The sequence below is a fragment of the Globicephala melas genome, chromosome 5 (assembly GCF_963455315.2).
Source record: "Globicephala melas chromosome 5, mGloMel1.2, whole genome shotgun sequence".
NCBI classification, from domain to species: domain Eukaryota; kingdom Metazoa; phylum Chordata; class Mammalia; order Artiodactyla; family Delphinidae; genus Globicephala; species Globicephala melas.
In genome coordinates, this window is record NC_083318.1 from 122,481,398 (window position 1) to 122,496,887 (window position 15,490).

Here is a 15,490-nt window from a genome sequence, read left to right on the forward strand (position 1 = left end):
GATTAGAAGTTGGAGCTTAGTTCACACAAAGGGAAAACAGAACTCTGAACACCCTGTGTGGGACTGAGAGAAGAGAAATACGTAATCCAGGAAAAAGATATATCTAGGGAAATATTTAACCTGATGAAATCAAGATGTTACCTGAAATTAGCATATTGCAAACAAAGTCAGTATTTGAGTGCACTGTTCTTCCTGATTTGACTTGGTCAAAAATAAGCTGATGGGAGGGGCTTAAAGATCCCAGATCACATGTGTAGAATTGGGCATTATCCAAGCAAACAATAATCTGTGCAATATATCTGTTGTACATACTTAAGCAGGGAAGAGTCTGTAAGAATTCACGTCTCCTGGCCTGCAGAGAAAGCAGAAACATGAGTACAGCAGGAAAAGTAAGGCAATTTATTTTTTACTTTTGGAATTATATTCTAATTAATATAATACACAAAGAGATACAGTATTTAATGAATAACTTAAAATTCATATATAAATTAGAAATAATATATACTGAAATATAACATAGAATATAGGCTTCAATATACAAGGTATATTAAACTACAAGAGATGGGCAATACCTAAATATCTTTAACAAAATGTATAGCATTATACCTATTACAGTCTATATTTCATATATTAAATAAATGTGAAGTAGTACATCCAATCATGAGTAATTTTCAAGTCTAAAGTTAGAAATGAAATGTTTTTATCAAGAAGTTATCTTTATGTTAAGATACCATAATATGAATGCTATTCTTTATAATCATATTCTTTTTATGAGTACAGGAAACTTAAGTGTGATAAAACTTTTATTGATCTCAAAGCATTAGAACAATCAAGACTAAACAAACCAACATCAACATGCAAATTCTGATTTAAAAGGGTCCTATTATGGCACAATTCAGGAAATTTCCATAGAAATCCTATAGAACAGTTGTCCCCAACCCCTGGGCTGCTTAGAAACCTGGCCTCACAGCAGAAGGTGAAAGGCAGGCCAGCCAGTGAAGTTTCATCTGCTGGTCCCCATCGCTCGAATTACCCCCTAAACCATCCCCCTTCCCCCACCCCCCGGTCCGTGGAAAAATTATCTTCCACGAAACCAGTCCCTGGTGCCAAAACGTTGGGGACCACTGCTAAAGAACGACATCTTCTTCATGTAAAAGTCAATATGATTTAAAAAAAAAAAAAGTTAATACTGATACAGTTTGAACCACTTATTAGCACTGGGAACAGAGATACTTGGTTCTAAGTCTTCCATAGATTCATGTTTATTTGTTCAATGTGCTTACAGGTGCAGAGAAATACATGTGGTTATTCAATACAATCAATTCATGTTGTTTAACTTCTTCACGGCAAAAGCCTGTGTAACTGTTTCCAGTAGGTTTGCTGTATTAGGAGTTGATTGCACAATATAATATCTTGCTATGATGACTCAACTGAAAGATTCTGAGGTTTCTACGCACACTGTGTGACACGCAAAAGGCCTATATCAATGAGATTGGTTGGAAATCTTATGGGTAACCAATTGTCAGTTTTCTTATTCTAACTTTATTTTCATCCATTACTGATTAGCATTTACAGTGGCATATTACATTTCAAATGAAGAATAGTAAAGAAAAAGAAAAACTAAATTTTCCAAAACTCAGCTTGAAAGAGTTCAGAGATCAAAAGGGTAAACCAAATGTATTAATGATAATTATAAATTATAGGCAATCAATTCTCACTCCTCAGGTGCAACATCAATAACTTTTAGCTACGATAACACTTCATTTATGTTTACCCTTCCTGCATTGTATGTTCTTCAAATGCTAAATGGCAACAATAATAATACCTACTTTCATAAGGTGGTTGTGAGAATTTAATAAATTCATATTAAATTTTTTCATACTGGAAAGCATTGAAAATAGTGCCTGGTACACAGAAATAATTTAATAAATACCAGTCACTGCTATTATTGCTGTTATTGCTATCTAACCTCTAACCTTTTGTTAATCTTTTACTACCATCAAGTAGTGAAAAGATAAAATGATGTTAATTCTTTGGACACCCAGCTTTGTGATTGAGAAGTGTTTAGTCAATTACTAAATCAGTTGAGCCTCAATCTTTTCATCTGTAAAATAAGACTAATAGTTCAATAATACTGCCCTGTAAAGTTTAAAAGTCAAACATGTATCAAGAACTCACCCAGCACAGCCACTTGTGCCTGCTACATCATTGGCACCCAATAATCAACACCCATCTACCGTTAGTGTATTATTTCCAAGTACTCTTATATTTATTGTGGAATTGACCATGACAAACACTTTGCAAAGTAGAAGGATTTGGCATACAAATAATGAAAATAAATTATCAGATAAATTTCAATTGAATTTTTATCGTATTTGCAATATGTTAATTCTCTCTAGAAAAAAACTGTCAACTATACAAGCTTTGCAAAAATGAACACAAGTCTTATACTACATTCCCAAGCACTAAAAATGTGTTCAACTTTTATTTGTAAGAACACCTGTAAGTAAGCTATGCTAGTTAGAAAGTCAAATACACAGTTGTCCCATTTTTAAATATATGCGTGTGTGTGTGTGTGTGTGTGTGTGTGTGTTGTGTGTGTGTAGAGTTTTAATCGCTACAATTTTGGGCTCAAGTGTAATCTGGAAGAAATCCCTATACATAAATTATATAACAAAACAGAGCTGCCAAAGCTAACTTTCAAATAAGTGATGCAAACAAATAGCACATAGAACAAGTGTAGAGAGAAAATCAAAGGAACAGGCAAATATATAGAGAGAAACCCTAGGCAGGGAGGCAAGTCCATAACTGGAATCATAAAGTCAGATCATTTTGGCTTAAGTGGAGAACTGAGCAAGGGAGAAATCAGTATCATGTGAACAGACACTGAATCTGTCAGCAAAGTGATAGTGATTTAGAACTTCACGTACGAGCCAATAGTTTTGGGTAAACAACCAATTTCAGGACTGCATTAGGAAATAGAAGCAATAAACAATCCTTAGAGGAAAAAAAAACCTATGGTGTTCTTTCTTCATAAAAGAATATATTCCATTTTATCTCAGTGTCTCACTATAGTTAATTCTGTTTCTCTTTCCTTGTGGTATTGCTTTACACATTTTTATAAAGAGGTACTATTATTCTTTTTGCAAATCAAAGGTTTTCATTTCTGTGGAACAATGTTAGTTTCTAGACATGGGGCTAGATATTGCACGTAAAAAGGTAAAAGACACAATCCCTGACTTCAAGGGTCGGGAAAAACTGGTATCATCTTTCTGTTCAATTTTCAGGTAATAAAATGCAAAGCAGCTGTGCTATGGGAGCTCAAAAAACCATTTTCCATTGAGGAGGTGGAGGTTGCACCCCCTAAGGCCTATGAAGTTCGTATTAAGGTAAAACTTCCTTCCATTTCTATTTAATCTTAGGTTTAAAAATTTCAGAGAGTAACAATGAAAATAACCAAAATCCATTAAGAGGCACTTTTCATATGGTTATCCAGACAGTGGAATTATATTCGTTGCCAAGGAAAGTTGTAAGTATAAATTGTTAAATTTTTTAAAAAGAGACCAAAGAGTATATACAGTATAAACCTAGTAAAATAAAAAAGAATTTATGTGTTAATACAGAAAAATAGGTGCAAAGGAATATATATCCAGATTTTAAATCAATTAGCATTAGATGGTAGCATTTAAGTAACTATTTTCTTGGTGCTAATCTGCATTTCCTACTTCTATACAAAAGATTGCCTCCTTGTATATTATATGACTTAACTATTTCAGAAACAATTATTTCACAGATTATTCCAAATTGTTTAATGCATGAAAGGAAAGTAGAGGAGGGTTTTAGGCTGAATAATCTTGGGTATAAATTGAATCTGTATTTGGGAAGAGTAGGAATTGTCAGTGAAAACTCTTTAGCGCAAATTCAGGAAACTGGGTATGTTAAGTCCATCTGAGTGAGGGTCATAATCTTTTCTGAATCTAATCATCCTCCCTTTACCCTGTAGGTGGTGGCCACAGGAGTCTGTCGCTCAGATGACCATGCGATTAATGGATCTTTGGTCACACCTCTTCCTGCGATCATAGGCCATGAGGCAGCCGGCATTGTGGAGAGCATTGGAGAAGGGGTGACTACAGTAAAACCAGGTACAGAATTCACAGTTGGGGAGTGTGCTTTGGTTCAGGACCCCAAGATGATCCAGCCTGGATGATGACACTGAAGTAATAAGAGATGAAAGAACTTGCTCAAGGCTGAGCTAGGACTTGACTGGAGGTCTCTTCCTTTCCTCCCTCCCTGCCTGTCTCAGGCATGTATGCATCCATGCACTCCTGTATTCTCTCCTTCAGCAAGTATTTCTTGAGGACCTGCTAGATGTCAGCCACCATGTTAGATCCAGGGAATACATGAGGATCAAAAAAGACCCAGTGCCTGCCAGGGTGGAGTTCATAATGAATTAATTCCCATTTTAGTGTTGCTAAGCATTGTCTTCTATCAGGTCCAAATTAAACTACAGATGAGACAAGGGAAAAAACATGTCTGTGTCCTGAGCCTCTAGATCAGTGTATGGAACCTGTTCTGTACTGACTTCACACAATGGGGATTGTGAGGCCATGACTGAATCAACATTATCTCTTCTCAGGTGGGAAGTGGAGCCCATTCACTGATTTCCCCTTCCAATATGGCCTTCTTTCCTGAACACGGAATGAACGAAACAGACTAGTTGGCAGGAAATGAAAGAGAACTAGCAGAAGGCATCCTGCCATAAACAATATCTGTTTTATTACCTTTAACCATGATTAAATGTGACTGGTTACCAAGTACTATTTTTCTTTAATATTTATTGTATCCTAATATTATTGTGTATTAATACAGATAAATATTTTTAGAGGTAAACTGTGAATAAACAGAAAATTTCCACGCTATCATCTCATATAAAGTTTATCTATTAAATGTTATCTTTCTGAGTCTTTTGGATAAGTAGTATAGATGATTAAAAATAAATATTTTTAATTCTAAAAAATCACTTTAGCCAGTAGATTTGACCTCCCTGCTCACCAAATACTTAATTGACCTGTGAACAGAAAATAATAAAATCAGTTGTCTGGTTTGAGTTTCAGCTCTCAGTATTTACTTTAGTTAGAAATCTATTAATAATAAATGACACCCCTACTTTTTTTTTTTTTTTTTGCGGTACGCGGGCCTCTCACTGTTGTGGCCTCTCCCATTGCCGAGCACAGGCTCCGGACACGCAGGCTCAGCAGCCATGGCTCACGTGCCCAGCCGCTCCGCAGCATGTGGGATCTTCCCGGACCGGGGCATGAACCTGTGTCCCCTGCATCGGCAGGCGGACTCTCAACCACTGCGCCACCAGGGAAGCCCAACACCCCTACTTTTCACCCCTGCTCCCTCCACCATAGCAGTAAAAATGAACTATTCACAAATTATCAGCTACAAACATTGGAAAGTCAGTTCTTATCCTAAAAGAAAGTGTCTAACTTATTATTGAGGGTTGAGGTTTTCAAAAGCATTTCTTAAATTCTTATGTGTCCTATTTTTGTTTGTTTTCCTTAAAAAAGAATTTTTTAAAGGACTCATTTCATAGTAGAGATAAGCATAATCACTTTGAAAAGCCAAGAAATAGTTGTTGAGATTCTCATTGTTATTGTATCCCAAACTATTACAAAATACTGGATCATCTAGTGGAACTATGGCAGCCTGCTCACAACTTAAATTTATATTTACACTTACAGTGAGAATATTTGTTTTAATTATTAAGGATTAAATGAGATGATACATATAAAATCCCCAAGAGAAAGGGCACACAATAAAAGATAACTATCAACACAGTGGAACCACTTCTAAAAATCCATGTTGGTTTCCACATTTGCATTTTCTTTGGGCATCTTCAGGCATATATAAACCCAAACTGGTAACGATGCTGGCAGGCAATGACCAAGACATAGTGCTGACTGGACCCTATTGTTGGAGACTTTTCAAAGTCAAGTGCCTCTAATACATATGTGTAAGTTCTAAGCTCTAGCTCTATTAATTCCTGGGTAGAAATTTAAGAAGAATTTGTTTTACCCCCTTCCCCAGGTGATAAAGTCATCCCACTCTTTGTTCCCCAGTGTGGAAAGTGCAGTGTTTGTAAACACCCGGAAGGCAATTTCTGCCTGAAAAACAGGTAAGTTTCTGATACTCTCCTTATGCAGCCAAGGAATTTGCACATCAGTTATACTCCTGTCTCATACCCTCATGTGCCTGTGTGTTGCACTGACCAGTATGACCAAGCCTCGGGGGACCCTTATGGATGGTACCAGCAGGTTCACCTGCAGAGGGAAGCCCATCTACCATTTCATCGGCACCAGCACCTTCACTCAGTACACAGTGGTGGATGAGATGTCGGTGGCCAAGATTGATGCAGACTCACCGCTGGAGAAAGTCTGTCTCATTGGCTGTGGATTTTCTACTGGTTATGGGTCTGCGGTCAAAGTTGCCAAGGTAGGAATTACAATGGGTGATAAAACCAGCTACACTCAGACTGTCAGGAGCTAAAAGGAGAGCAGCTTCTCACAGGAATCAGAGATCATGCTACACAGATTTACTGGTAGCTTCTCCCCCCACCACCGTAATAATATTGACATGCTCCATAGAATCGAGTCTGTTGATTATAAGTAGAAAATGCCCTCAGAAGGAATTGAGAGCGCATCCTAGAAAATTTATCTGTTAATCACAAATGAAAAGCTGTTGATAATTAACTAAGAGAAAGTAAAGATGTTTTCAATAATTATTCTTCTACATGTGTTTTTCTATGGGATTACTAAATTTTAGAGCTGGGAGCTCGTTTTGTCATTCATTTTGTAGTTAGCACCAACATGACCCATACACAGCAGTTTCCACTAAGTTCTGCGTCAGGAAAAGTAAATGAAATGAAGGCGTTGCCTTTGAGGAGTATCTAGTCCATGGATCTTCTACTCCCAGAATTATGACCAACAGTAGATTTCAAAGCCTTACCTGATATGCCGATATGCTTCCAAACTGAGGGTCGCCAACATACCCGCTCTGTGGATCTCTACGAGGAAAGCAATGAAGCTTCAATGATGCATGAAGCATTTATTCCACTGCTATACCTCCACCCCTGCCACAAATACACACACACACACACACACACACACACACACACACTTCAGAAGTGGTAGATTTTAAGGAGAAATTCTTTAAAGGCTCCTCTTCCCAAAAGGCTGGAAATCTAGTAGTATCCTTTCATTTTATGAAACTGAGGTCCAGAGACATAGAGCAATTTGCCCAAAATCTCACAACTGGTTAATATGACAGCTGTGACTAGCTTCTTTCTCAAAACTCCTGCTGAATCATAAACCATAATACATAATTACCAGCACTTTTAAATCACAACCACAAGCCTCATGTTTTTCTAAGGTAAAAAAATGGTGTTGTGCCCCACAGAATGTTTACTTGGGACAGGAGGAACATTTCACCCACACTGAAGGCTAACTGTAGCAGATCAGGTTTATTAAACAGTTCCTTAGGCAAGTTAAACAATTGAGAGCACGTGTTTTCCAAATTTCTGTGAGCCTAGCACTAAGTCCCTTGTGCAATTGCCTCATCTGAGCAGGTGGTCCAACTGAACCTACACACAGAAGCCAAGAAGCACTTGTGATGATGAATTTCATCCATTATTAAAGTACAGACTAGCTTTTCATTGCATTATTCTTCATTAGTGTATTTTAAAAAGCAGACATAAAGACCCACTCAGAGCACACCGGTCCCAAGCAGTATTATCTTAAACTTACCTGTTAAATTTCCCCTGTTGTTAAGTTTGCTTTAAGCCGAGGATAACTCTTCTATGCTTCACCGATAATTTCTGCTCTCATTATACTGATCATGACTACTGAAAGTTAATGAAACAAGGAGTTAATTATTGAGGGTTCAATTGGATTATTTTTTTTCAGTCTCCTCTCTTCTACTTATTATTTAATTTCCCCAAAATTGTGTTTGTGTATGTGTGATGGACTGAAGCTGGCTATCAATAGATTCTCTTTAAGAGGGGGTCACTAGCATTTAGAGCTCAAAGATCATCCAGTCCACTGGCTCCCAGCTTGGGTTTCCCATTGGAGTCACCTGGAGACTCAGTCTCACCTGCAGAGAGTCTGATTTAATTGCTTATGGGCTGTGACCTGGGTGTTGAGATTCTTTTTCAAAGCTCCCCAGGTGAGTCTTATGTCTAGCAAAATTTGAGAACCACTGATCTAATTCAACCCCTTCATTTTAAACATGAAGCAGCTGAAGCCAAAAGAAGTTTTGAAAACAGATGGACATAGTTTGAGTCGCTCCTGACAAGGGAAAAGCATGGCACTTTATACAATTTAGGCTCTTTCTAACAGTCATTAATCTGTATTTGCATTTTCTGAAAACACAGGTCACCCAGGGCTCCACCTGTGCCGTGTTTGGCCTCGGAGGAGTTGGTCTGTCTGTTATCATAGGCTGTAAGGCAGCTGGAGCAGCCAGGATCATTGCAGTGGACATCAACAAAGACAAATTTGTAAAGGCCAAAGAGGTGGGTGCCACTGAGTGCATCAACCCTCGGGACTATGAGAAACCCATCCAGGAGGTGCTGAAGGAAATGAGTGGTGGAGGTGTGGATTTTTCATTTGAAGTCATCGGTCGTTTTGACACCATGGTATGTACCCTGAAATGCCTTGAGACATCAGCTTCTGCATTCTAGAGTCTACTTTTATGCAGCAGAATATAAACATTATATATAAAGAATATTTTTTAAACTATGGCAATTTTCCATCTCCTATTTGTTACCTGGATTGCTTAATTATTATTATGAGGAATCTCATTCCATCAGTTACATATAACTGTCACAAGTATTATTTCCTTTTTAGAGACAGAAGAGGGTTTTTTTATTGAGCCATCATAAATTTATTTTAATTTTTAGTTCAAAAAATTCAACCTCAAGTCAATATAAAGAATATAAATTCTGGTTTCAAGTTGGCAAGTTTGATTTTTCCCCCACATTCTTAACAAAAAATGGTTTGACGATTTTTATAGGTTATAATGGATATCATGTTTTGGCCAAAAGAAAAAATGAGCAACTTTAGGCTCCGTATCATTTTATTAACAGAAAATATGCCCTGTTTTTACCACAGCACGCAGCACAGTGCCTGGTACATAATACGCATTCGAATCTGTGTGTTGAACTGAATACTTTAAAAAGTCAACAGGTTTTTCCACCCAAAAAATTTAAGTGATATGTATCTCATAGTGTTGTTTCTGGATTAAGTGAGATAAACATGTAAAATACTTAGCACATGCCACCTGTCAGTAGCAAGCTCTTATTAATAAATGTCAGCTGGGGTCATCAACGTACAGTACTGTTTGCAATCTTGCAGCACTTACATCGTCTTTAAAATATACATATTACTTTCAAATAATTACAATTATCAATTGCAACAGAGAACACATCCCTAGCTACATTTCACCTAACCAGAATTCTCTAGAATCCTAATGAAAACACCCCCAGAGACCAACAAAAAAAAGCCCCCTTTTAAGGTTCTCCAGTAAGCCCCAGCAGTGTTGGTAGTAAGAAGCAGCACCTAAAGAGTAAAGCTCTTTGCAGCCTTGACCTGGGACAATATGTCATAGATGACTGAAGTTCCAATACAATCCAACTTTTTCCAAGGCTCTAGCCTTTCTCCTTATGCCATTTTTCTATGGTTTCCCCTCCATTTTCTCTTGTGGAATTGGACTGTTTTAAATGTCTGATAGCCACATGTTCTAAAGTTCTCTGGTCTTCCAAATGTCATACTCCAAAATCAAAGGACTGATTATTATATATTTCAGGGGGGGATCCTAAATGACTTTCTTACTGCAAACCTGCTTAAAAACCTGACTGGAGGGGAAAGGCTTTCTTTTCAAGTTGCAGAGTAATAGGTGTAGTTTAAAGTAAAGTCACACAGCAGTTAAAAGCACATTTAAAACATGCCCATTTTAGGTCAACAACTATATGGAAAGGTGCTCAACATCATTAATCACCAGGGAAATGCAAATCAGAACCACAGAGAGATATTACCTCATCCCTGTTAGAGTGGCTATTATCAAAAGACAAGCAATAACAAGTGTTGGAGATTGTGTGGAGGAAAGGGAATTTTGTGCACTGTTGGTGGGAATGTAAAATTGGTACAGCCATTATGAAAAGCAGTATAAAGGGTTCCTCCAAAAATTTAAGATAGAACTACCATATGATCCAGCAATCCCACTTCTGGGTATATATCCAAAGAATATAGAAATCACTATCTGCACCCCCATGTTCACTGCAGCATTATTCATAATAGCCAAGATATGGAAACAACCTACATGTCCATTGATGGATGAACGGATAAAGAAATTGTGATGTATATATAATATATATATTCATATATATTCTATTCAATAATATATTCAATAATATAATTCATATGAATGAGTATTATTCAGCCATAAAAAAGAAGTCCTGCCATTTGCAACAACATGGAATAACCCGCAGGACATTATGCAAAGTGAAATAAGGCAGACACAGAAAGACAAATATTATATGACCTCTCTTACATGTGGAAACTAAAAAAATCAAATTCTTAGAACCACTGAGTAGAACAGTGGTGGCCAGGGTCTGGAGGAGTGGGGGAGGAATAATGGGTAGATGTCAAAGAGTACAAACTTTTAGTTATGAGTAAGTTCTGGAGACTTCCACGTACAGCATGGTTATTATAGTTAATACTACTATACTGTATACTTCAAATTTGCTAAGAGAGTAGATCTCAGATGTTCTCACTACAAAAAAAGGTAGTAGCTATGTGAGGAGATGAATGTGAATTAACTTGACTGTGGTAATCATTTCACATGGTATATTAAATAATCACATTGTTCACCCTAAAAAATCACATTGTACAACCTAAAAATAAACAATTTTTATTTGTCAATCATACTTCAACAAAACTGTAAAAAAATAAAGTACATAAATTAAGAAAAAAGTGTCCACTAGAAATGGGCAGTAGAAATGGGGATCCATTAAAAAGGGAGACTGTGAAGTGGGAAAGAGAGAAATGTTGATGATGTAATTGACCTTGTATCGGGTTCACCATCAAAATACCTGGTTCAAAGTACTGAGTTCAAAATATCTTAATAAGTAAATGAAGAATGAGTTAACTAACTCAGATTGCCCAGGGGTCATGTGATGATAAACATTACCTTTATTTGAGGAATCAGATTACATATATGTAATGAGATTTGCCACTTTATTATTTTCTAAAGAAGACTTAAGTACATACAAACATACAAATTCATTCATCTATTGTCTCACTCAAAAATATCTTCTGGGCATTTTCTAAAGCCACACCTAGTGGCTTCAGGAAATAATGGGGAATGAAGAAAAAGGCATAATCTCCTCCCGCCACACACACGCAATTTAGCTAGATCCATATTACACGATACCGTGTATCATAAGTTGGGACTACCAGAAAATCCACTTTAATGATGCTACATATTAATTTTATTCCAGATGGCTGCCTTGTTGTGCTGTCACGAAGCATATGGAGTAAGCGTCATTGTAGGAATAGCTTCTAGTGCCGAAAATCTCCCTATGAACCCCATGTTGCTGTTGACTGGACGTACCTGGAAAGGAGCTGTTTTTGGTGGTACGTAGTTAGGCTTGAGGGCCAAATTCTTACTAACTTCAGGATTTCTTCCTTTTTACAAGTGACAAGGCCAGGTTTTAAAATGCAGTGTAGGGACTTCGCTGGTGGTGCAGTGGTTAAGAATCCACCTGCCAATGCAGGGGACATGGGTTTGATCCCTGGTCCAGGAAGATCCCACATGCCACGGAGCAACTAAGCCCGTGCCCCACAACTACTGAGCCTGTGCTCTAGAGCCTGTGAGCCACAACTGAGCCCGCATGCCACAATTACTGAAGCCTGTGCGCCTAGAGCCTGTGCTCTGCAACGAGAGAAGCCACCACAGTGAGAAGCCCGCACACCGCAACGAAGAGTAGCCCCCGCTCACCGCAACTAGAGAAAGCCCGCGCGCAACAACAAAGACCCAACACAGCCAAAATTAATTAATTAATTAATTTAAAAAAATAAAATGCAATGTAGTTTAAAAATAAACTAAAGTTCCTTTGTATCTACAGGCTCCAAATCAACTAGATGTGGAACTAATGCATACAGAAAGTCCCAAGATAGACTTTAATGGAGTCCCCATAAACTAACAAGGATCTTTCAGCATCATCTCCTTTGATACTTGTGACTGCACAATGCACTGAAATACCTAGGAGGATCCAGGAAATCCACAGCGATAATCTATGTCTGCACTCACTGCCCCAATTTAGACAATTGTTAAATCTTCTTCTTCACTTTGAGAATAACCATCTGTACTATAATTTCTCTATGAGAGAACTAATAACCAAGGACCCTAGTTTGTTTGGAGAGATTGTATTAAAAAGTCAAACCACCGCAAAAGGATATTGAAACACACCATCTCTTCTTAACCTCAGTAATAGTAGTCTGTGGACACTTTACAAACTTTCATTTAAATTCTATGTGGAAAGTCTCCTCTCCAATTCTCCTCATATCTGGCTGAATCTAACATTGATGTCACTTCCTTTTCAGGCTTTAAAAGTAAAGATTCTGTCCCCAAACTTGTGGCTGATTTTATGGCTAAGAAGTTTCCACTGGATCCATTAATAACCCATGTTTTACCCTTTGAAAAAATAAATGAAGGATTTGACCTGCTTCGCTCAGGAAAGAGGTAGACTTTAAGTTTCTTTTCATGGTGTGGTTTGACTAACAGAGAAAAAAAGGTAGAAGGATGAGAGAAAGCAAGGGTGCAGTACCTTGGTTTTCCATTCATAGTTCAATCTTTGCATGTAGGACACTTAAGATCATGTTGTGAGAAGCTAAATGCTTTGCACTGCCTGTTTTGTTGAAGCCAAATTATGTTGGTCACAGTAAATCTGAATGATCAGAGCCCTCTGCCTTCTTTACAAGAGAACTCTTATCTTTGCAAGGAAAAAGAATGAGACACACAGTCATATTATAACGTGGAGTTACTGCAGCCCCTGCCTAGCCACCTAAAACGGTTGACTATTAATAGCTATAAATTTAAATTACATTCAAGACATCCCCAAAACTCATTATGGGAGCTGGTGGAGCTATATAGGCATTATTTTCTTTACAGATATTACTTTCTTCATTAAAATGCTATTATTGTTATTCCTTTTTTCCATTTACAAAGAATTTTTCACAAATAAAAATTATTGCAAAGAGGAAGGGTACATAATCTATTTTAAATCTTTAAATCTTACGTGTTCTTCAAAGCTTAGGAAAACAAGCCAGTTCCATTTTCCACCTCTAACGTTTAACTTTTACAACCACCTAAAAAGAAGAATTTTATCATTTGCATTTATATATGGGGCACAATTAATAATAGGCAGTTTTACCTAACTCTCCCCTTCTTGTTCCATAGTCCCTGCTTTTTCTGCAGCTTCACCCTTCTTCTCATGAGGTTTTCAATTTTAAACAATATTTCTTTAGCACCCATACACATAACACATACTAGGCACTTAGTCTGATAAATATTATTGAGGAAGGAAAGAAACTAGCATCCAAACAGTACCAGATTACATCCTTTCTAGAAAGCAGTTTGGTCATTTGTATCAGAAACCTTAAAAAAACAAAACAAAAAAATAAAACTTAGATCCTATGTCCCAGCAATGCCATTTCTGAGAATATATTCTACAGAAATTATGAGATATGCCAACATACATATGTTTAAGCATGTTCATCTATAATATCAAAAATTGGAAACATTCCAAAGGTTAACATTAAGGGGATAGTTAAATAAATTCCAAACATGTACTAGAAATCAATGAAGCCATTTAAAAAGAAATGATTTCATTAAATTGGGAAATTCTCCTGATGTAATTTTAGGCTATAGAGTAGAGAAAACAAACTTATATATATATACAATATGGTTCCAAGTTTTCAATAAGAGCAATAAAAACTTGCATATGTTTAGAAAAAGTTGATCAAAATTCAAGAAAATATTAACACTGATTATTTCTGGGTTGTGGGATTACAGGTTATCTTTACTTTCTTCTTTATACTGTCCTTTACTTTCTAAATTATCTACATACATTTTTCATATATATTATATATATACACACACACATATATATATATTTTTTTTAAACACAAAGACCACCTTTTTCTAAAGTACCCATCAGAAGATGGTTTTTGGAAAGGACATTAGTTCCAGTAAAACGTAACATTTCTGATCTTTCCAAGAATAAAGTCTCACCCAGTACAAATCAATTCTTTTTTTTCTACTTCTAAGTCTCCTTAAACATTTCTTTATCAAAGCTCTATTAAACTTTCAACATGGTCTTAACTTTATTACACTATCAGCACCTTTAGGCACATTACCTATCATCTTGTAATTTGTGCAACTTTGTATTTGTATTTAAATCCCAGGATCCCACACTAGATGTGTGATCTAAAGAAAGTTGCAAGTCTCTCCAAGTCTCAGTATCTACAATCGCTAAAATGGAAATAATATTAGAAACTGCCTCCTAGCATTGTTGTTTAAGTAGAAGTTTAAATGATAAAATACATGAAAAACATCTACATAGTATGTGACAACAGCATGAACATATCATTACACATTGTTATTTTGTATTCCTTATTATACAAGGCATGTGGGATCTCAAAAATTATATTTTGAAAATCTAATACATAATGAAGCCTAAATGGCAGTCATATTCAGGATATAATAGAGCTTCAGGTTGGAGAAAACACAACAGGAAAAGATGAGATGACGTTTTACTTGACTTGACTTGAGTGCATTACGGATGGGAATGAAATAGCAGGAAACAAAGATAGCTTTTCAAAGAGACAAATCAAGTGCTCCTTGTACTCTCACATGGAAGAGTGTATATTGTCTAAACATTAAAACAATTAGTATCTTTTATTTTCTGTTTCAGTGTCCGTACCGTCCTGACATTTTGAGACTATACACGTGGCTTCACTTGTAGCAGTCTTCCGGCTCCTCCATCATCTGAAACATCAGCCAAACATCATCAATAATTCTATTCTTCAGAGATACTACCAATAAATTACACATGGGGGCTTTCCAAAAGAAATAAAATTAATGTGAAATCATTTTTAAGCAAATGCTTAAAATTCAAGTAAGAGCCAGATGAACCATCATATGGGTAATTGCGTCCAATAAACCCTCCTTCTTAATCATTCTACTCATGTTGAATCGTGTCATCTTTCCCACTGAGGAAAGGTATTTCTTTTGAGTTTCTGCACTTTTCGTATCTTTGCCACCCTTAGTCTTTGAAGCCTTAGTCATTGAGAAAGTCCTCGTGATACTTATTCCCCAACATATATGTGATGGACTATTGTGCTCCAAGTCCTCTACCTGTACTTCTACT

General features: G+C 36.7%; 1 protein-coding gene across 1 annotated transcript; it reads left to right on the forward strand.

The window, feature by feature from the left end:
* The first annotated feature begins 371 nt into the window (after window positions 1-371).
* Window positions 372-15,059, forward strand: ADH1C (alcohol dehydrogenase 1C (class I), gamma polypeptide). The gene is made up of 9 exons (XM_030865616.2): window positions 372-389; window positions 3,288-3,389; window positions 4,004-4,142; window positions 6,094-6,181; window positions 6,279-6,498; window positions 8,435-8,695; window positions 11,558-11,693; window positions 12,663-12,801; window positions 15,035-15,059. The coding sequence occupies exons 1-9, from the start codon at window positions 372-374 to the stop codon at window positions 15,057-15,059; spliced, it is 1,128 nt and encodes a 375-aa protein (XP_030721476.1).
* The last annotated feature ends 431 nt before the right edge of the window (window positions 15,060-15,490 follow it).

Bases quoted from the DNA above. Each gene is read 5' to 3' on its own strand.
- ADH1C (XM_030865616.2), top strand. The intron at 6,182-6,278 runs GTAAGTTTCTGA...TGCACTGACCAG, and splicing joins AATTTCTGCCTGAAAAACAG to TATGACCAAGCCTCGGGGGA. The intron at 12,802-15,034 runs GTAGACTTTAAG...TTTCTGTTTCAG, and splicing joins CTGCTTCGCTCAGGAAAGAG to TGTCCGTACCGTCCTGACAT.